General features: G+C 40.3%; 3 protein-coding genes across 4 annotated transcripts; 2 read left to right on the forward strand and 1 right to left on the reverse strand.

Annotated features, from left to right (window-relative positions):
- Positions 1 to 1,408: 1,408 nt before the first annotated feature.
- Positions 1,409 to 5,018, forward strand: cldn15la (claudin 15-like a). The gene is made up of 5 exons (XM_060867653.1): positions 1,409 to 1,736; positions 3,101 to 3,265; positions 3,620 to 3,701; positions 4,092 to 4,202; positions 4,692 to 5,018. Exons 1-5 carry the CDS (start codon positions 1,520 to 1,522, stop codon positions 4,768 to 4,770), a joined length of 654 nt encoding a protein of 217 aa, XP_060723636.1. The 5' UTR covers positions 1,409 to 1,519; the 3' UTR covers positions 4,771 to 5,018.
- Positions 5,019 to 6,691: 1,673 nt separating this feature from the next.
- On the forward strand, positions 6,692 to 15,608 carry saga (S-antigen; retina and pineal gland (arrestin) a). Of its 2 annotated transcripts, XM_060890403.1 has the most exons (17): positions 6,692 to 6,760; positions 6,888 to 7,012; positions 7,166 to 7,183; positions 8,184 to 8,261; positions 8,402 to 8,462; positions 8,580 to 8,624; positions 8,757 to 8,956; positions 10,047 to 10,106; positions 10,232 to 10,299; positions 11,409 to 11,544; positions 12,117 to 12,201; positions 12,304 to 12,376; positions 12,477 to 12,614; positions 12,700 to 12,777; positions 13,789 to 13,803; positions 13,912 to 14,949; positions 15,050 to 15,608. In XM_060890403.1, the coding sequence occupies exons 4-16, from the start codon at positions 8,214 to 8,216 to the stop codon at positions 13,973 to 13,975; spliced, it is 1,071 nt and encodes a 356-aa protein (XP_060746386.1). In that variant the 5' UTR covers positions 6,692 to 6,760; positions 6,888 to 7,012; positions 7,166 to 7,183; positions 8,184 to 8,213; the 3' UTR covers positions 13,976 to 14,949; positions 15,050 to 15,608. The 2 variants fall into 2 exon arrangements, with proteins under 2 accessions (XP_060746386.1, XP_060746303.1); XM_060890320.1 differs by lacking the exons at positions 6,692 to 6,760; positions 6,888 to 7,012 and having other exon boundaries at positions 7,057 to 7,183; positions 15,050 to 15,596.
- Positions 15,609 to 17,238: 1,630 nt separating this feature from the next.
- On the reverse strand, positions 17,239 to 21,068 carry LOC132842955 (inner ear-specific collagen-like). The gene is made up of 6 exons (XM_060865976.1): positions 20,996 to 21,068; positions 20,434 to 20,660; positions 18,775 to 19,285; positions 18,423 to 18,503; positions 18,205 to 18,285; positions 17,239 to 18,128 (listed from the first exon to the last, which is right to left on the reverse strand). Exons 1-6 carry the CDS (start codon positions 21,066 to 21,068, stop codon positions 17,239 to 17,241), a joined length of 1,863 nt encoding a protein of 620 aa, XP_060721959.1.
- Positions 21,069 to 21,226: the final 158 nt, after the last annotated feature.

The following is a 21,226-nucleotide window of genomic DNA, read 5'->3' on the forward strand; positions in this document are numbered from 1 at the left end:
CAGTCTCAGTCAGTAAGCTGTGGCATATAGGTGTGTCAGTCTCAGTGAAGAAGGTGTGGCCTATAGGTGTGTCAGTCTCAGTGAAGGAGGTGTGGCTTATACAAGTGTCAGTTTTGTGAAGGAGGTGTGGCCTCTGTGCCGGTCAGCACTAGTAAAGGAAGCATTGCCTCTGTGACCTCTGTTTCAATGGAGTTTTAAATGTCAGGTCCATATCTACAGTATATCTCTCTCTAAATAATGAGATTCTGGCACATTGTAGGTGTCTGTGCATCTGCATCAAATGGATTATATCTCCCTAGCTGTCATGTCAACTGTCCTCCAGCAGATAGCGAGAGAGAGAGAGAGAGAGAGAGCGAGAGAGAGAGAGAGCATGAAGAAACACAAGAAGCTTTTAGCTCACAGTCTGGACTTTGAGTTTTGACAATCAACCATTAACCAGGCCATAAAGCCATAAAGCTATAACGTTAGAAAAGCTCATCATGGTGTCTAACATTCGCATGATTCAGTTTCAATGCGAAACCAAAACACTGAGCTCATTTTAATGTAGCACAGTGAAACTGTCCAGCCAACAGCACATTACTCACCGAGATGAATCGAGGATTTCGATTGCTTCCATAGTTTCAAGATATACAAGATATATGTACTGATGCACAGATCCATACTGAAGCCTATGTTGACAAAATTGTACCTAATTTAAGGGATGGTTGAAGCCTGAAAGTCCCAGAAGCAGGTTTAAATCCGATAAATGAATGACATTTTGGTTCGTTCTAAAAGTTGAACTGGAATTACATGCTCATGAGTGTTGGGACATAATTTATCCACTGTATTATTACAACACAGAGACTCTTTGGTCTTGTATGACTGGAAGGAATAAAGTATGGTTTGGTGTTTGGATTATTTCTCATTTCTCAATTCTCACAGCCATAAAATCTTATCACAGTTTCACATTAGTGTTTATTTATCTACAGTTTTTACATTGGATTCCCAGTGACGTGTACTGTATGTTGTATTCTATTCTCTGAAGGACGTTTTGATGTTACAGGACACTCGCAGGATTATTTTGACATTTTTCCACAGTTCTCCTCCAAATGTTCTCTCAGTGTTCCTTACGATCAGACAGTAAAACTTAAATTAGACACACAACATCCTTTAATTGGAATCTTCTTTTTTAATGTCCAGCATTCTGGCTTCACCGTGGATGGTTGATTTTGACTCATTAATACACAAACCCTCCTACCGTCAATCATCCTTGGTAAAGCCAAACATGGTTATCTGGGTCATTATAAGATGGGGAAGTGTCCGTCTTCTGCTCCACACCCTCCAAACCACGTCGTCATCGAAAGCAGAGTAGGTGCTCAGGGTGTGGTGCTCAGCTTTATGACCCTCTATAAAGGCTAAAGTCCGGCTGTTAACTCAGAATAATTCCACTCTCAGTGATCAGGAAGGAGACGGAGAAGCCCGAGGAGTTTGTTAGCTTCATAAAGCTGCTCTGTGATTAGATTTTCAGTCAAAAGTGAAAATGTCGGCAGCACTGGAAATAACCGGGTTCTTGCTCGGTGTTGCATCTTGGTTGGTAAGCGGCGCCGCTTTAGCCAACGACTACTGGAAAGTCTCATCATTCTCTGGTAGTGTCATCATCTCAAGCCGTCAGTACGAGAACCTGTGGCACGCGTGTGCCGAAGCCAGCTCCGGGATCGCAGAATGCAGAGACTTCGAGTCCCTGCTGGCTTTACCAGGTGAACTTTCAATTAAAACTCATCCATCAGTAGAACTGAATACTCTGTGTATTTGTGGAAAGGATTATTGGATAATTTGGCTCATCTAAATTTGGCTAACTGAAACTAGCTGCAGTCTTTATTCAATTAAACACGAGATGTTCAAGGTTCACGCTCTAAGATCCGCTCGGTTTTTCAGGCCGCCATTTTGATGTCAAAGTCACACGAAAGGATCTTGTGAGACGGACGAAGCCCGACTTTTTTTTTTTTAACAATCTTTTATTTTATTTTTATTTTATTTTATTTTTGCAATTTCCATGCTTTATCTTTATGTATTTTTTTATTTGTATTATTTTTTATCTTTGCTTATGATATAATTGAAATAATTAGAAATAAACAATATAATAGAATCTTTCAAAATGTCAGTTATAAATTATAGTATAAAATTATAAATATAAATAATATAAAAATAAATATAAAAATATAAAAATAAATATAAAAATATAAATATAAATTATATATTTATTTATTAGTTATAAATGTCATTTTTCTCAGATTTAAAGCCATTTAATCCACTCATGGAGAAAAAGCCAATGTTTATTTCAAATAATAAAAAAGCGCATGAAGATTTGCATCTGTTATTATTATTATTATTTCTTGTATTTTTTGTGTAGATTGTGTTTTCCTGGTAGTCAGGAAGTAAGGAACAAAACAAATTGTGTTGTTCTGATAGTAATAATAATAAAAAAAAAAGGAAGAGGAAGAAGAAGAAGCAGAATTCACAGTAGTCATACTGTTTAGCCGACAACCCGTATATATTTTCTATATATTATTTGCCTTGTACAGATCGTTTTAATTTTATTGGAACTATTTTTATTCTATTATTATTGATTTTTTTTATTCTATTTTTGTTCTATTTTTCAGTCGGAAACCTTTGGCTTTGTGTCGTATTGTGTGTGTTTTAACACAAATCAACAGATAAAATGTTAACATGTAGTAAAGTAGCATTAAATCCCTAAAGGTGATTGTTTTCTTTGTTCTATTTATTTTTATTTCCGCAAAACAAGTGACTTTTATAGCGAGATGTTCCACTGTGATTCGTGTGATTAATATTAACGCGCCTTAATTTGCGCCTTCTGACCAATCGGATTTGAGATCTCCACAGTGGTCTCTGATGCTTATCGAAGGCGACCAGTGAGACGATTTTATGATGAAATTCTGAGGTTCCCAAGGCTCTGGTGATCTCTGAGGTTGATTTGATCCTGATTTCATTGTTTTCATTGAGCTGGAGGAAACTCATCAGATCTAAATGCATGATAATTGAACATGTTGTTGGAAGTTTACGCCATTAAACCAGTTTCTGTGGCTTCTTCTCTTCTGTCCAGGTTTCATCCAGGCGTGTCGAGCTCTGATGATCGTCTGCCTCATCTTAGGCCTCTTCGGTATGATCGTGTCCATCCTGGGCCTAAGGTGCATTACAATCAGGAGCTCCAGCGATAAGGCAAAATCTAAGATGGCCGCCACCGGTGGCGTCCTCTTTATCCTGGCAGGTGAGGTTTTATTTCTGATTATTTCTGGAACAGAAAGTATGAGTTGTGATAATAATGTGATAATGAAACAATCATTTCTACCTTATTTCAAGGTGTCCAGTTTGTACAACGTGAACCAAATGACATAAAAAATTATTGTTTAAAGTATTTAAATGTTTGTGATAAACTGGCTGATGCAATCATCCGTTATGTGTTAGCGATGTTAGCGACTCTCTTCATGCTCTAACTTAGCCTTGTACATCCAGGACACAATACAGTCATGATTAGGATTTAGAATTTTTTTATTTCATTATTAAGAAATTAAATTATTAAAAAATTAATTATTTAGATTTTCTCTCCTTAACTCCTGGTCAGGTCTTTGTTCACTGACGGCCATCTCGTGGTACGCGGCACGCATTGTTCAGGACTTTCAAGACCCTTTCACTGGAGGCATAAAGTGAGGACTCTCTCTCTCTCTCTCTCCCTCTTTCTCTCTCTCTCGCTCTCCCTCTCCCTCTCTCTCTCTCTCTCTCCCTCTCTCTCTTTTTTCTCTCTCTCATATTTTCCCACTTTCCCTTTTTCCCACTTCTTCCTCTCATACTAAACTTGTTCTATTTCCTTTTCCTTTCTCATTATCTGTCTTTTTATTATTGCCTGTATTTCTTTTCTTTATTACCAGCTGTTTTATTCATCCTTTCTTTATTTCTCTTTCCTTTTACTTTCACATTTTATGAGCTGTTTACTGTTTTCCTTCATCAATCTCTCTCTCTCTCTCTCTCTCTCTCTCTCTCTCTCTCTCTCTCTCTCTCTCTCTCTCTCTCTCTGATGTGTGTGTGTGTTTTTACAGGTTCGAGTTGGGGGTGGGACTGTACATGGGATGGGGCGGAGCCTGTCTCTCCATTCTGAGTGGCGCTCTTCTCCTCTGCTCCTGCAAAGAAGCATCCTCAGGACCCAAGGGGTGAGATGCTCTCTCTCTCTCACACACACACACACACACACACACACACACACACACACACACACACACACACGCATGCACGCACGCACACACACACACACACCATGTCTGCTTACTGTACACATATGTCAAGAATTTCTAATCGGTTCCAAATCCATAGCTTTAAGATCTGACCGATTACATCATCGCTTGTGAGACGTTATTCATGTTAACAAATAATAAAGGCTTAATTAATAATTCATTATCTACACTTATTTATTAATTATTTAAACATCTGGCTTTGATAAATCCTTCAGGGCTCCATTCAGCCCCAGGGTTAGATAGAACATTGCAGAAAAGAAGTTTCACTTATTCATGAGTCGATTAAAAATAAAATGGATTTTTAAAATAACAAATTCTTTAATGTTGATTAAAAAAAAAACATTGACCTTTAACCCCACAATTCTTATTATTCTTATGTTGTTGTTGTTGTTGTTGTTTTCTTTACAGCGGTTACTACCCCAGCAGTCAAACGGCAAAGATCCACAAACCCGTGTCGGAGTCAGAGACGGCGAGAGCTTACGTTTAAACCTCAGGAAAAAAGCCTTTTCTGTGCATGTAGCGTTGTTACTTGTTAGTCCTCTTTTTTCTACATATTTTTTTAAATATGAATCTGATGATTAATGTGGAATCTGATTCGTTGATGACGTCAAAATATTTTCAGGATGTTAAGACGTGATATAATCTGTTTACTGTAATTGACCTTTATTATGTTGTTTTTGTCTTGGATTTCAATAAAGCTGAATAGATTGGACCTGAGAGACATAACGTAATAAATCTGTTTATTCTGTTTATTCTGCTAAAACGAATAAATAACAATAAAAGCAGTACAAAAAATATAACAGAACAAAGTCTACTGAGTCTTCGAACACATTTCGTGCCTAGGAAATTTTTTCCCAAATTAAAAAAGCCCACATATACACACACTTTTGGTGTAACGTCCCATGATCATGACTGAGACGCTTTAAAAGCTGTTGTGTTCCCGGCTGAGTGTAATCTAATCCTGACTGAGATAATGATTACACTGTGTGTGTGTGTGTGTGTGTGTGTGTGTGTGTGTGTGTGTGTGTGTTACTGTGCTGACACGGACAGTGCAGGATTACACACAGGATTAGAGGATTACAGGTGAAGGAGGGAGCAGAGCGCCGTGCTGCCCCGCTGTTACTCCACCTCAGTGATACACCTGAGAGAGTGAACACAGGAGGGGGCTGAGTTTAATCACTGCTTCTGCTTTTACTGCTAATAACTCATGACTAACACACCGTCTGTCTGTCTGTCTGTCTGTCTGACTGTCTGTCTGTCTGATTATATGTCACTCATTCAGTCTGTCTGTCTGTCCATCCATCAATCTGACTATATTTATATTGACTATATATATAATTATAATATATTTGAGTGATACACATAGATAGATAGATAGATAGATAGATAGATAGATAGATAGATAGATACAAATATATATATATATATATAAATGTAGCTTTTAATCTATCTATCTATCTATCTATCTATCTATCTATCTATCTATCTATCTATCTATCTATCTATCTACATTATATATGTAGCTATTCCGTTATCTGTCCGTCTGTCTGTCTGTCTGTGTATTTCTGTCAGTTTTGTCTGTCTATCTATCTATCTCATTTAGTCTGTTTGTTCTTTCACTGTTCGATTTATACACATATTTATTTATTTATTTATTTATCTATTTATTTATTTATTTATTTATATATGTCTGTCAATATATATCATCCATCCATCCATCTGTCTGATTATTTATTTATTTATTTATTTATCTGTATGTCCATCCATCCATCCATCCATCCATCCATCCATCCATCCATCTGTGTGCATCTATCTATCTATCTATCTATCTATCTATCTATCTATCTATCTATCTATCTATCTATCATGATCATGCAGGCTGTCAGGCTGTATGTCCATCCATCCATCCATCCATCCATCTCTCTCTCTCTCTCTCTCTCTCTCTCTCTCTCTCTCTCTCTCTCTCGATCTATTCATCTGTCTGTCCATCTATTTGTCTGTATGGTTCTTTATTATGTACGTGTCTGGGGCTTGGCTGCTCTCCCACTCTCCTGCTCTCCAAATGCTCTTTTATTGTTGAACTCAGGATGAGTTTTTGTGTCTTTAGTGCAGGATCTTTACTGTATATTTACTGGAGCCGTCCTTAATCACTAACCGTATAAAGCTCCTTGTGTATCGTGGAAGCGCATCACAGTTCAAATACAACTGAAAAATGAAAAATAATTGTGACACGATTCTACTATATATTTGAGTTTTATTTGCTCTCTGTCTGACTTTAACATTATTACATTATAAAGTAAATGACAGCATCACTGAATTCTGATTGGTCAGAAGACAAGGTGGTGATTAATTCTCTAGAACAGTCGCTCTGCCTGCAGGTTCTGATACCTTATGGTGTCTATAATAAGAGCTCATGAAGCTGTTCTGCAGGAAGACTCTCGACATGTCACGTCTTCGGCATGGAGCGAGAAACACAAGTGAGAACTTTTCAGACTATAGGTTGCTAGGATACCAAATATAAATATACTTTTTATTAAATTTGCACCATGACAGGAAAATTTTAATTGAAATATCAGATTTCAATAGGTTTTTGTGTTACGACAGGTGTATAGTTGTGTGTCTGTCTTCTGCACATCACACCACAGCGAGCAGTCAGTAATCTCACCCAGTGCTGACCAAGGGGAACCGAATCAAATCCGCTCAGCCAAGGCATCACAGCTACAGGAAGTGTACGGCTGTGTGTGTGTGTGTGTGTGTGTGTGTGTGGGTGTGTGTGAGGCAGGAGGGTTAACCTAATTACCTGAGCAATAACTCAGGATACAAATAGCAGCATAATTCTCCCTATCAACACTCTGTTTCTCTTTGTCTGTCTCACAACTCAGCCGGATCGACTGGACCAGGTACGAACATCACGACACACCGAACTCTAACGGAATATTATAAAACACATACAGACGTGAAACCGCTGGATTACGGAAAATATCATAACTCACGCGGCCATATTTACGACTGCGTATTAACACGATTTGTTGTGTTTCTAGTAAAACAGAATATTGTATAAAAATAAGAACATCCAGTAAACATTAAATTAAAGAATATATTAAAGTTTACATTAGATCTGTTTTGTCCTTGACACTCAGGCAGTTTAAATAAAACATGTTAACTAGGGTTGCTTTATTATTGAAGTTACAGCTAAGAAAAATTTTTCTGATTGTTATTACTTAGTTATTATATAATCGTTTAAGTCTAAAGTTTAATTGATTGATTAAACATCGTCGCTGTCGCTGTCAGATACGAATCCTCGTATCTCCAAAACCGTTACTTTTCAGGAAATTAAAAAAACGCCGTACCTTATCTGCAGTACACAGGGTTTAGTCCGCGTTGCAGTGGATTGTCTTGCTCTAAATTCCTGTCCTCAGACGAGCACCAGAACTAGCGGGGATCAAGATTTTTTTTTCTTTGAGCCCAGTGTTTTGAAGACATTTACCTCAGAAGACGTGTTGATTCGTTGCGACTCTTCTTGAGGAGAAATATGCCGTGAAGCTCTCCCACGGAGTGAGGAAGAGGTGGACAGTTGAAGTGTCCGATGGAGTTATGAGATTTGCGCTCAAGCTATTTTCAAGACTTTAGATTGGTTAATAACTTGTAAAAATAACAGACCCACGTGGGGACTGACCAATAGCATCGATATGTGAAAAAATATGAAATTGACCAAATTTAGACATACAAGGTTTCCGCCCGACAGCGACGATATGTTACTTAAGGTATAAAACATTCACTGGCATAAATTTGAATAGGTTTAATAGTTAAAAGATTTGATTAAAGGCTCTTTGGGTTTCAGTGTGACACAATTACACAGTTTCACAATTTTATGAACGCTGATGTTGTTCAATCCTTCAGTTGCATATCAGACCTCACCGATTGGACACAATGAGTCCGAAGAATGTCATCTTTAAGAAAGCGTGCAAAGACAAATCGGTGAGTGGGAAACGTGCCGAGCCTGTTAATGAAGTTTAGGTCTATTGTGAAAGACAGGAATATTGCAGTAATACTGTTTGTGTGTGTGTGTGTGTGTGTGTGTGTGTGTGTGTGTGTGTGTGTGTGTGTGTGTGACCCAGGTGGCTGTGTATATGGGGAGACGTGATTTTGTTGATCATGTCGATTCAGTGGATCCAGTAGGTGAGAATTCCCTCTTCCTGTCTTTTCTTTTACTGATTGATTAATTGATTGATTGATTGATTGATTGATTGATTAAATCTTTCACTGTGAAGCGTAACACATCTCTCTTTCTATCAGATGGAGTTGTTCTAATAGACCCTGAGCTTCTGAAAAGCAAAAAAGGTCAATCTCAGTTCATGAGCCATATGAAACCTATTCACTGCTTCTGTCGTGATAAATAAGCAAATTAGCGAAACTCTACTTAATCTCTCAGCTAATCGCTATGAGTCTTTGTAACCATGAATCTCTCTGTAGCATACGTAACCCTGTCCTGTACGTTCCGCTACGGGCGAGACGACATGGATGTGATGGGAATAGCGTTCAGGAGAGACATTTACCTGTCCACCCGGCAGATCTTCCCCCCTCTGCAGGATAAGGAACAGTGCACTCTGACCAAAGTGCAGGAGAAACTGTTACGCAAACTGGGCTACAACGCATACCCCTTTTTCTTTGAGGTGAGTCGCTGGGGGAAATAAATGCCATATATCTCACTCACTCATCTTCTACCGCTTATCCGAACTACCTCGGGTCACGGGGAGCCTGTGCCTATCTCAGGCGTCATCGGGCATCAAGGCAGGGTACACCCTGGACGGAGTGCCAACCCATCACAGGGCACACACACACATCCTCATTCACTCACGCAATCACACACTACGGACAATTTTAGAGAGATGCCAATCAACATACCATGCATGTCTTTGGACCAGGGGAGGAAACCGGATTACCCGGAGGAAACCCCCGAGGCACGGGGAGAACATGCAAACTCCACACACAAGGCGGAGGTGGGAATCGAACCCCCGACCCTGGAGGTGTGAGGTGAACGTGCTAACCACTAAGCCACCGTGCTCCCTCCATAATACACTATATATTATATTTCCACTATAGTCTAATGAATAATATGGTTCCTGACAATTAAAATTCATACAAACAACAAAATGATTTGAAACTATTAGTAGTAAATGAATCATCAGAGATAACAAAGACCTCACAGTAAGTAAGGAAAGTGTCTACGGCAGTATAGAACACATGGAAACCAGCTGTGCAAATGTTGCTGAAAAAAAAATAGTTTTGAAAAATATAAATAGTTGAAAAATATTTTTTTAGCTTTTAGATGAACCAGATTTTGTTTTATTTCCAATGAACACTCTGTTTACAGCCAAACCAATTCGATTCAATTCAGATTTATTTTGTATTGTACAGCTTTATTGAAGATAAGAAATATAGTAGAAAAAGTTCAAGATTAATATTAGACTAATGATGTTATTCCTAATGAACAGGTCTGAAGTGACTGAGGTGACTGTGGTGAGGAAAAACTCTCTCAAAAACCCAAAAGTAAACCTCATCCTCATTCTGGAGGTTGTGATTATAAACAGTTATAAACACCAGAGAGTGTTATTATGAATACTGTCTTTTCTACAGTCAGATAAAGTCTGACAGTTGTGTATTGATTAGGAGTTTGTTGTCCTCAAATACCACATGGAGCTGGAATCTTTTCTTAAAATGTCTGAAATCTTCGATTCTGTCGTTTGTATTTTCCTGTTTCAGTTCCCTGATAATCTGCCTTGCTCCGTGGGATTGCAGCCGGCTCCTACCGACGTGGGCAAGGTGAGACCACCTGATGTCCAACTTCTTAATAACTTATTAAAGGGATGCTAGTTTGTGGATACAGAAATCTTAAGTGTGAATACTGCTGTGTTTTGACTTGACCTGAGCTTTATCATTTTTTACAGCACTGTGCTGTCGAGTTCGAGGTGAAGGTCTTCAGTGCTGAGAACCTGGACGCTAAAGTCCGCAAGAGGTCAGCTTGTAATATATCAGCTGTGATCTCTCATCTCATCTCACTCATTCTCTACCGCTTATCCGAGCTACCTCGGGTCACGGGGAGCCTGTGCCTATCTCAGGCGTCATCGGGCATCAAGGCAGGATACACCCTGGACGGAGTGCCAACCCATCGCAGGGCACACACACACTCTCATTCACTCACGCAATCACACACTACGGACAATTTTCCAGAGATGCCAATCAACCTACCATGCATGTCTTTGGACCGGGGGAGGAAACCAGAGTACCCGGAGGAAACCCCCGAGGCACGGGGAGAACATGCAAACTCCACACACACAAGGCGGAGGCGGGAATCGAACCCCCAACCTTGGAGGTGTGAGGCGAACGTGCTAACCACTAAGCCACCGTGCCCCACTCAGCTGTGATCTTTCCTTTTTAATTTTTTCTTTTTAAATGTGGGTGAATCTTCATATTGCTAAACATACAGTACGTTTGAGTTTATTTATCAGTCTATTATCAGCTTATGAAGAATGAACTGTTGTGTTAGTCACAAAGAAGAAACTAATGCTGACTTTTCTTAATCTCGCTAAGTATTTGGTCGATGCTAAGCGATAGCCAGCCTCATTGCTGAAAGTTTGCTAGCTACCTCGGCCGTTAGCTCACATGAACTTCAAAGCCGTAGTTCGCAGTTGTTTCTCACTCACTCATTTTCTACCGCTTATCCGACCTACCTCGGGTCACGGGGAGCCTGTGCCTATCTCAGGCATCATCGGGCATCAAGGCAGGATACACCCTGTACGGAGTGCCAACCCATCGCAAGGCACACACACTTCATTCACTCACGCAATCACACACTACGGACAATTTTCCAGAGATGCCAATCAACCTACCATGCATGTCTTTGGACCGGGGGAGGAAACCGGTGTACCCGGAGGAAACCCCCGAGGCACGGGGAGAACATGCAAACTCCACACACACAAGGTGGAGGCGAACGTGCTAACCACTAAGCCACCGTGACCCCTTCTCAGTTGTCTAATTACAATATTTTCTTTGTTCTTGACTCGATCTGAAATACTGAGACCCGTACTTGCTCTTAGATAGAGACCATTTTGTTTTGATTTGCAGGAGTACAGTACGTCTGATGATCCGTAAGGTCCAGTACGCTCCAGAGAAACCTGGTCCAGCGCCTTCGGTCTCTATCACCCGTGACTTCCTCATGTCAGACAAACCCCTGCACGTGGAGGCTTGCCTGCAGAAGCAAGTGGGTTTGCTTAAAATATGTATTTATGCTATTTATTGTTTAGCTGTATAGATGTATAACTATTTCATTTATAGAAGGAGTCTCCGGTGTATGAGTCAGAGGTAAAGCTGTCAAGGAGTCTTCAGGACAAGGACGTTTATGTGTTGCAATTTCTCTATAACTAAGGCTTTATAGTTTATAGGTGCTTTGATGTAAATGAAAACAGGAGCTAACTCACAGTTTTGCCAGATTGCTGTAATATTTAGAGGTGATTGAGTTCTAACAAAAAATGTTTCAATACAATTCTGCTTCGTAATAGACCACATCACCCCACAGCACCCTTACCATCACCTTTACCTTTGTACTGTACAAAGTCAAGGTATAGGAAGTAAAAATAGCACAGGAATTGGTAGGAATATTCATCATCCTGGTTTTTGGACCGGTCTTATTGGTCATTGGGTTCCTTTTATCGTCAATTGGACTGCTTTTAGAAAATTGGCCCAGTTATTCCACACAAATCCATGCAGCTGTACATGATAATGTTAATAGTCAGCGGTTGATTGATTCAGTAAAACAGAGCACTTTTTTTGCAGACGTATTATCACGGAGAGCCGATCAAGGTACGAGTGAACATCAATAACGAGTCTAACAAGAATGTGAAGAACATTATTCTTTCTGGTGAGAGAGGAGACAAACACAAATCTTTTAGAAGTTGGTACATTATTGTGACTAAAGGAAAGTTTTGGATCATAAAATTAATCGTTCCTGTTTGATTTGCAGTGGATCAAATCGCCAACGTTGTTCTGTACTCCAACGACAGCTACATGAAGTCAGTGTCCACAGAGGATTCTGGGTATGCGTCAGAACATATCACAGCTAGACCGAATGTGTGTTGAGCTATAAAAATGAAGAAGATGTATGTCTTATATACTGTATAACATGTCTGCGTCCAGAGACACCTTGGGTCCAGGTGGGAAAATGGAGAAGGTATACACACTGCTCCCCCTGCTGGCCAACAACCAGGACAGGCGAGGAATTGCACTGGATGGAAAACTCAAGCATGAAGACACCAATCTGGCCTCCACTAGCATGTGAGCTTTGGAGTTGTGTTTACAAATGAAAGATTGCGTCTATAAAACATTTCTGTCCTTATGGACCATATGCTTTATGGCACAGAATTAAAGAGGGAGTCTTGAAGGAGGTCTTGGGGATTCTGGTGTCCTACAGAGTCACAGTAAAGCTCATCATTGGAGGGTCAGTATGCTTCTATACTGTAATCTGATACATGATGTAAATACAGTGGCTTGCATAAGTATTCACCGCCTTGAATAATTCTATAGCTTGTAAAGGGACTTGCCTGATATTTCATTTGTCATTAATCTACACCCAGAATATTGATGTGTGAGGGGAAACTCACAAATAAAAATGTAAAATTGGTGGTTGCATAAAGTAAGTATTCACTCCCTTTGCTGTGAAACATTAGTGCTGGAGCAACCATTCATTCATTCATTCATTCATTCATCTTCTACCGCTTATCCGAACTATTCTCGGGTCACGGGGAGCCTGTGCCTATCTCAGGCGTCATTGGGCATCAAGGCAGGATACACCCTGGACGGAGTGCCAACCCATCACAGGGCACACACACACACTCTCATTCACTCACGCAATCACACACTACGGACAATTTTCCAGAGATGCCAATCAACCTACCATGCATGTCTTTGGACCAGAGGAGGAAACCGGAGTACCCGGAGGAAACCCACGAGGCACGGGGAGAACATGCAAACTCCACACACACAAGGCGGAGGTGGGAATCGAACCCCTAACCCTGGAGGTGTGAGGCGAACGTGCTAACCACTAAGCCACCGTGCACCCCTGGAGCAACCAGCTGCCATATATTTAGTCACATAAAACATGGTGGTGGTACAGTAGAGCCTTATTCAGATTTGCCTTGGCCTTTTGTTTTGTGGTTCTTCAGAAACACGAGTATTTATACTGAGATCATGTGACATGTGACAACTCCATGCAGATACTGTAATTATGTGACTTTGTATAGTCACGTAACAAATTTAGTTACTTTAGTGTAACTAGAGTTAATGTAGTTGTGCGGTCTTAATTTCTTGAATGTTTTTTCTCAATTCTTTTCAATTCTATGGCATATTTCATGCAAAATCCTGACAATACATGTGCAAAACACAGTATGTGTTAATTCTATACATCTACATCATGTTTGGATTAATGTTGTTTCATCTTTGTTTTTCATAGGCTGATGGGATCCAGGTGAGTATCGAAGGTGTAGTTTTGGGGTTTCCTGCAGGAATAAACAACTTTTTTGCATATATGATGTATATAAGAAAACGACATTGCTGTTTTATTTTTGATCATCAGTGAGATCGGGCTGGAGCTGCCGTTCCAACTGATGCACCCGAAGCCTGAATCAGGTATCCTGTAGACTTAACATGAACATTCGGACATGTTTCTGTTATATCTCACACTCCTGACCTGCCGTTTAAATACTCGAGCTAGTTTCCTGAAATCTACTCAATTTTCATTCATTCATTCATCTTCTACCGCTTATCCGAACTACCTCGGGTCACAGGGAGCCTGTGCCTATCTCAGGCGTCATTGGGCATCAAGGCAGGATACACCCTGGATGGAGTGCCAACCCATCACAGGGCACACACACACACACACTCTCATTCACTCACGCAATCACACACTACGGACAATTTTCCAGAGATGCCAGTCAACCTACCATGCATGTCTTTGGACCGGGGGAGGAAACCGGAGTACCCGAAGGAAACCCCTGAGGCACGGGGAGAACATGCAAACTCCACACACACAAGGCGGAGGCGGGAATCGAACCCCGACCCTGGAGGTGTGAGGCGAACATGCTAACCACTAAGCCACCGTGACCCCCCCTACTCAATTTTCATACAGTCTAAAATTGCTTCTTTGACCATGTTTAGAAGAAATTGACTTGTTAAGAGCTTTGATGTGGTGAAGTTTTTTTATAGGATCTGTAAGGAGACTTTATTTAGTGTTTATGGAAGGAGACTTGCATATTTTTGTTGAATGAACAACTATTTCTAGCCGCTGTAATATAAGCGATTACAGGAGTTTCGTGGACATGAAATTATACGTAACCTTAAAGAGATAAAAAAAATTTGGGCATGACTCATTGCTAATTTAATGATAAAATTGTAATAATGGGTAAATTGCTGTAGTTTAAGAGAGCTACAACACTAGACAGCATGGAGGTGGTGTCAGTAACTCCACTGTTGATTTAATTTTCACATTATTGATGTTTTTTAAGGGTTTCTAACATACTGTATATGTGCATGAGTGTCAGTATAACAGTGTGTATTTAATTCAATGGACTGAACTCCTCTGCTTTTCACTGTTGCTTCCTGAAGTGAGAGAAAGGTCAGTGTTTATCCCTTTAATATAATAACACCTCGTTTTGACTCATTTTCGCGATTTTGTACAATTGAATATAATCTGCTCCTCTACGTCTCATGTACAGTGAGATGGATGACGACATGGTGTTTGAAGATTTCAAGCGCTCGTTTATGAAGGGCGTGCCAGAGGATGATGAGGAAGGGAATATTTCTGCTGGGGAGCCTTGAGAAACCTCTGAGGAACCAATCGCTAGCTGGAACTTTAGCGTAACATATAACATGTATGATGTATGTTATGTTATGGCCGGCCTTCTGGAGTCATAGAGAGAGGAGCGAGATAGAGAGCGCTCAACTCTGAACGTCTGAATTACGTTGAGACGAGATGTTGCAGACTTCCTGTAGTGGACAGTCGGTTTATGTTCAGTCGTAGTTTTTTTAATGGTTCCAAATTGATGTCAGTACAAAGAATATGGCCAGTGATTTTAGACCTTTTAGTTTTTAGACCATTTTTAGCATCTGCACAAAAGCAGATATAATAGATAGATCATGTAGATGTCTGTCAATGTGCAGCAAACAAAAGTCTCTTGTACATATTTTGCCGTTTTAAAGCAGTTCTTTATTACAGTATACTATAATAAAGACGAAAGATCTCAGGATTTTGTTTTGTTTGTAATTTGAATTTTTATGATGTTTATATGATAATCAAATAATAATTTGATGATCACATCCTTGTGCATTTTGTCATGTTTCAGGATTCATTTTTGCCATATTTAGATGCTGTACAGCTGAAAAATGATCATAATAGAAATCAACAGTAAAGTAACAGTACAAAGATCTTATCGTGATTATGTTACTTGTGTATGCCATTAAGCAGTATTATAGTTATGGTCATCATTGAAATTAACATATTTATATTATGAATCTTACACTTGTTATTTATTTAACCTGATTTTGCATTTAAACTTATTTTTGTTTCTATATGAGTTTTACTCAGTCTTTCATTTGACTAGGGACAACATACAGTAAAGACTAGGGACAACATAAAGACTAGGGACAACATAAAGACTAGGGACAACATTTTAGTTGCTTGCTCTGGATGTGTTACTTTGGCTGCAGGTTAGAAAGTCTAAACCTCTGCCATTTTACAGAAGAAACCTAAATCATGTTTGATTACTAGACAAAGCAGTTACAATCAGGACCCCATTTAGGACACCAATTAATGATCTTATCAGTATAGAAGATTACAGAAATATCCAAATTCAGCACAATGAATGAGTCTTAACCGCTGTTTTCTTTAAAGATGTACTATGACTATTTACAGAATGACATTCACATGTTTATAGAACTAGATAAGGACGGCACACGTCGCTGAAATATAAATGAATTGACGGCGAAAGAAAGATCTGTAACTAAATAGACTCTTATTTTGAAAGGATCTCGTCCAAGTTCACTCACTGCATTTATGAAAGTATTTCAGAAGGATAATATGATCCATGGGGAAATATCCATCTACTGTACCAGCTGGCAAAACACGAGGTGAGCTAGTCAAAGACAAGATCGTCTTTGCTAGTTGGTAGCCATTGCGGCAACAAATGCTAATTATTATTTTTGAGAAAGATATTAAGAGTGAGGCAATTAGAAAATCTCAGACATTTATTAATTGATTCAAATAATAATAAAGCTGGAAAACCGGTCTACCAGTCTGACCAGCTCAGACTGTGATTTGGCCCTGGTAGCTGGTCAGACCTTGCTTTTCCAGCACAAATGACAGATCACAAGAAATACAGTTGGGATAGATACGATTAGGATAAAATGCTGTAAAGTCAGACAACATAACAGAGTCACATACACATACAAAACCAATTGACTTCAGTTTCCAGTACATACAATCTCTTGTCCATTGTGCAATCGTTCATGCTAATGCTATTCAGTTTCAAATGATCATCATGTCCACTGAACATGCTGTACCTTATTTTGAAGGCTAAGAAATATCTGAGCAGTAGGGCTAATTACAAAGAATGATTTTATCTCTGTCAGTCAAGTTTTATTTTTAAATTTAGTTACCATTCTTTCAGAAGTGGATCAGACCCAGATATCTCTTGCTATATAAGTGACTATAGTGTCAAAACCCAAACCCAAATAGGTGACTAAGCATCAAAACCTCTGATAACTGACCTGTCAAAATCAACTGCTATACCTGAGGTTTTGACCCTATGTAGGAAAAGTATCAAAGTCAAAGCAGATGAAAAGTATCAATATAGATACTAAAGAGTTTTGTTGTCTTTTGTGAAATTAGGAATTTAAACAATTACATTTATGGGCCATCGCCCCAGCTGTATGTGCCACTGATAGGCTCAGGTATGTCTCGGGATAAGGGAACATCACAGCTGTCTGGGTAAAGCAGGTACCCAGTGAAGGTGCTACTGGCCTCACTGCCTGTACAGAAACCGTTACTGCTTAAGTCTTTTACCTGGATCCACACTTCATCACCCATTTTCAAGTGCAGAAGCACCGCCTGAGAGACCATGGCCAGGTTTATCGGCCCAGTGCTTTTTACGACCGGGACAAAGTTTTGGAAGAGACCGACTTTGAGCACTTTGTTAAAGACACATAAATTGTAGCTGAAGCTGTATGTGCCGTTGACGGGAGCCTTGTAGACACCAGCAATGGGGTTGTAGTGATTCTCTATATTGTAAATGACCATGCTAAAGGGCACAGGACTGTCTGGACTTGGGTAAGTGATAGCCAGTCTTGCAGAAAACCCTGACTGGATAGCAGGAGAGCATGGGCCAGGGAGACCTGTCACTCCCATCTCTCCCTTTACACCTTTAGGACCACTTACCCCTTCAAGCCCCTGAGAACCAGCATTCCCTTTTTCACCTTTTAGACCAGGAGGCCCAGCAATTCCATTTTCACCCTTAGCCCCATCCGTGCAATTACACACACCTTGTTTACCTTGATCTCCTTTCAACCCATTAAAGCCTGGAACTCCAGGCTTACCAATTTCACCCTGATCTCCCTTCTCGCCTTTTGGCCCAGGTTCTCCTGAGCTTCCTGGGAGTCCTCTAGGCCCAACTGTTCCTGGTAATCCAACTTCTCCTGGAGATCCACTTACAGAACCACATGTTGAAGCGCAATCCCCGGGTGGTCCAGGAGGTCCTGATTCCCCTGGCATCCCATCCAGACCCATGTCTCCTTTGTCACCTAAAAAAGGGACCTTGAAAATGTCTGCAGGATTTAATATAGTGGTTAATGTGTCTGAAATTCAGGGCATACTAACCCTTGAATCCACGGTCTCCGATTCTTCCCATTGCACCCGGCGGACCATCATCCCCTTTAATACCTTCATCACCTTTCTGGCCTTTAACATTGAAAATAGCTGTGATTCAGAATCTAAACCTTTACTGTTATTGAATTTGCAACAAATTATTCATATGGTTAGCATGACTAAGCAGACCTAGATTCTTACAAAAGAGCAGCAGGATGTCTTGTATTTACCCTTAAATCCTGTTGGCCCTGTGAAACCTAGTGGACCACGTGGACCAGGTAAACCTCTACTTCCTGTACTCCCAGGTTGACCTGGTGAAAGATATTAGAGCATAGTGCACCAGATAATCAGTGCCATAAGTAATACAAGAGGGCATGCAAATCTGTGGATCCATGGAGAATAATCAAAAAGAGCTAATCAATTTCATAACCCATCATTCTGGGAATCCTTTAATCCCAGCACAATTGGTCCAACTCATTGTATTGTGCTGGTAGCAATGACACCTTAAAACAGTTTAGAGCAGTGGATTCCCAGGAGTGAAACTAAGAATCTCTGTCACAGGAAAATGTAAACTCTAATTACCTGGTAGGCCTCTGTCTCCTTTATCGCCCTTTTCACTCTGCCAAGATCCTTTGCACAAAGTACAGGTACAGAACCAGGGTATTTGATCTGCAGTTGGTGGCACAGGGGCTTCCAAGATCATCTCACAATATGAAAAGTCTATTATATTATTTCTGTGGAGAGAATGCGACCGACTATCTGGTGGCAAGGGATAACCATTTGGTGGCAAGGAGTAACCCTCTGGTAGCATAGGATAGTTCTCTGTTGGAACAGGGATCTCATTGGGCATCCCATACGACATTTGGGAGCCAGTGCGTATCTGCGGAGGGCCACCATCCATTATGTAGTTGGCTTGTTGTGGCATGTTCTTGTCAGGCAGTGGAGGATAATCACCAGAACCCCAGTATTCAGGGGGAATGGGCCTGTCAGGTGAGCCCAGAGGTGGAGGTGCAAAAATCTTTGTTTTATTATTTATAAACATTCCTTTTGACAGAGCCGAGGTTGCCAGTACACATAGTAACACCTTTATCATCTGGAAGAAAAAAAAGATGAACGCTGAAGTTAAAGACAGTGTAAAAAGAGTCACCAGAAGCTTAGCATGTCATGGTAATACAAAACTAAACAATAATTGCTAAGAGGAGCAAGTATTTTCACCACGCCTTTACATTTCCAAATCAGATTAAGCAGCGTCACGTCGGATTTCCACCTCGCAATTTTATTTCTCGGGGTTTGTTTTCAAATGCATCTCAGCACTATTTGAATTCTCAACTCTGATTGGTTGGATGATGTAGATTAATTCGATAACAGTGCAGTCATAAGACAAATCAGCATTTTTTATTAACATGGTCCTTCCTACTGTATAATAGGAAGCGCAAACTATGGTGTACATTGGATGCTCACATGATCTAGGCCTAAATAAAATAAATAATAAATAAATTTTAAAAAATAGTTGGAATAGTTGCCTAGTTGCTTTGATTTAAAAGCACTCACTCGCTCACTCACTCACTCATTTTCTACGGCTTATCCGAACTACCTCGGGTCACGGGGAGCCTGTGCCTATCTCAGGCGTCATCGGGCATCAAGGCAGGATACACCCTGGACGGAGTGCCAACCCATCGCAGGGCACACACACACACACTCATTCACTCACACAATCACACTCTATGGACAATTTTCCAGAGATGCCAATCAACCTACCATGCATGTCTTTGGACCGGGGGAGGAAACCAGAGTACCTGGAGGAAACCCCCGAGGCACGGGGAGAACATGCAAACTCCACATACACAAGGCGGAGGCGGGAATCAAACCCCCAACCCTGGAGGTGTGAGGCGAACGTGCTAACCACTAAGCCAATGTGCCCCCCCGGTTTAAAAGCAGTGTGATATAAATATAATAAAGGTTCCCAATTTTCCATAAAAGCATTCCCATTATGTTTTATTCTTTGGAAATTTTAGACAGAACATAGTGATAACATTAAACAACTAGATAGTTTTGTTTTTGTTATTGTTGTTGTTTTGCGATAGTGCGTGTTAAGCTACATTATTACAGTAAATACACGAATACTTCTTGGACGTGTTATACAAATGAATTCATTTGCACATCATTAAAATTTTATGATTTTATAAAAAAAAAAACGTCAATGTCAATGAAATATAGAGAGAAGTTAACCGGTATACTTACGACTGGTGAGAAGTCTAGAGCCATCATCCGGACGAATTGCTCACAAAGTAAACCTTGTACCCAGCACTCTGACAAATTTATAAGCCTTGCCTCAATCACCTTCTCCCAGTATGACTTTTCCCAAGCGGGCCAGTAAACGGAGCAGATGCGATATGCTGTTGTGCTGGACACTAAATAAATAGGGCTTTTTTTTCTCTTTAAACCTTGCTGGCACTCGAAAGCATGTTCTACACAATGATAAGGAAAATAAGGATTGGTTGTTCTCGGACCATCCCTTCTCCATGCTCAGGTTTCAGAGACTGGGCTGATGTAAGGATAAGACACCATAAACCATAAAGTGATCCATTTGGGACGACTGCTGATGTAGATTCCATTGCTGATGACCCAAATCATTTACACAGTCGCTTATTCAGGAGAAATTGTATGACAATGTGTATTTATTTCAATCGTTTACAACAGTGAGTCGTGTGCTATTGCAGCCGTCATGGACAAATCTCAAGTGTCCTAGGTAGACAAATGCAAAGGGATCTTTTGGGAAGAGTTCAAGCCTCTGAGCAGGGACTTGAGAGGTCACTCTCAGGGCTAGCAGAGCCTCCGGGGGCTGACCACACCTCACTCTTCCTCCGCTCGGCCATGGAACCCGAGATTCTCTCTATTCTTGCTTGGTCAGAAAGAATGAAATATATGGGACACGGTAATCTCTGAAATAAAACTCGGTGACAAAGAGAGGTAATAAAAGATAAATGACTAGTGATGATATTTGTCCTCATTTCCACACTTCTAGACCTCCGAT

The sequence above is a fragment of the Tachysurus vachellii genome, chromosome 1 (assembly GCF_030014155.1).
Source record: "Tachysurus vachellii isolate PV-2020 chromosome 1, HZAU_Pvac_v1, whole genome shotgun sequence".
Taxonomy (NCBI): Eukaryota; Metazoa; Chordata; class Actinopteri; order Siluriformes; family Bagridae; genus Tachysurus; species Tachysurus vachellii.

Excerpts from the sequence above, each read along its gene's own strand:
- cldn15la (XM_060867653.1), top strand. The coding sequence starts at position 1,520 with ATGTCGGCAGCACTGGAAATAACCGGGTTCTTGCTCGGTGTTGCATCT. Across the intron at positions 1,737-3,100 it reads GTCCCTGCTGGCTTTACCAG|GTTTCATCCAGGCGTGTCGA; the intron begins GTGAACTTTCAA and ends TCTTCTGTCCAG. Across the intron at positions 3,702-4,091 it reads CCTTTCACTGGAGGCATAAA|GTTCGAGTTGGGGGTGGGAC; the intron begins GTGAGGACTCTC and ends GTGTTTTTACAG.
- LOC132842955 (XM_060865976.1), bottom strand. The coding sequence starts at position 21,068 with ATGGCCGAGCGGAGGAAGAGTGAGGTGTGGTCAGCCCCCGGAGGCTCT. Across the intron at positions 19,286-20,433 it reads CTCTAGACTTCTCACCAGTC|ATGATAAAGGTGTTACTATG; the intron begins GTAAGTATACCG and ends TTTTTCTTCCAG. Across the intron at positions 18,286-18,422 it reads AGGGCCAACAGGATTTAAGG|GCCAGAAAGGTGATGAAGGT; the intron begins GTAAATACAAGA and ends TCAATGTTAAAG.
- saga (XM_060890403.1), top strand. The coding sequence starts at position 8,214 with ATGAGTCCGAAGAATGTCATCTTTAAGAAAGCGTGCAAAGACAAATCG. Across the intron at positions 8,625-8,756 it reads GCTTCTGAAAAGCAAAAAAG|CATACGTAACCCTGTCCTGT; the intron begins GTCAATCTCAGT and ends ATCTCTCTGTAG. Across the intron at positions 11,545-12,116 it reads AGGCTTGCCTGCAGAAGCAA|ACGTATTATCACGGAGAGCC; the intron begins GTGGGTTTGCTT and ends CTTTTTTTGCAG.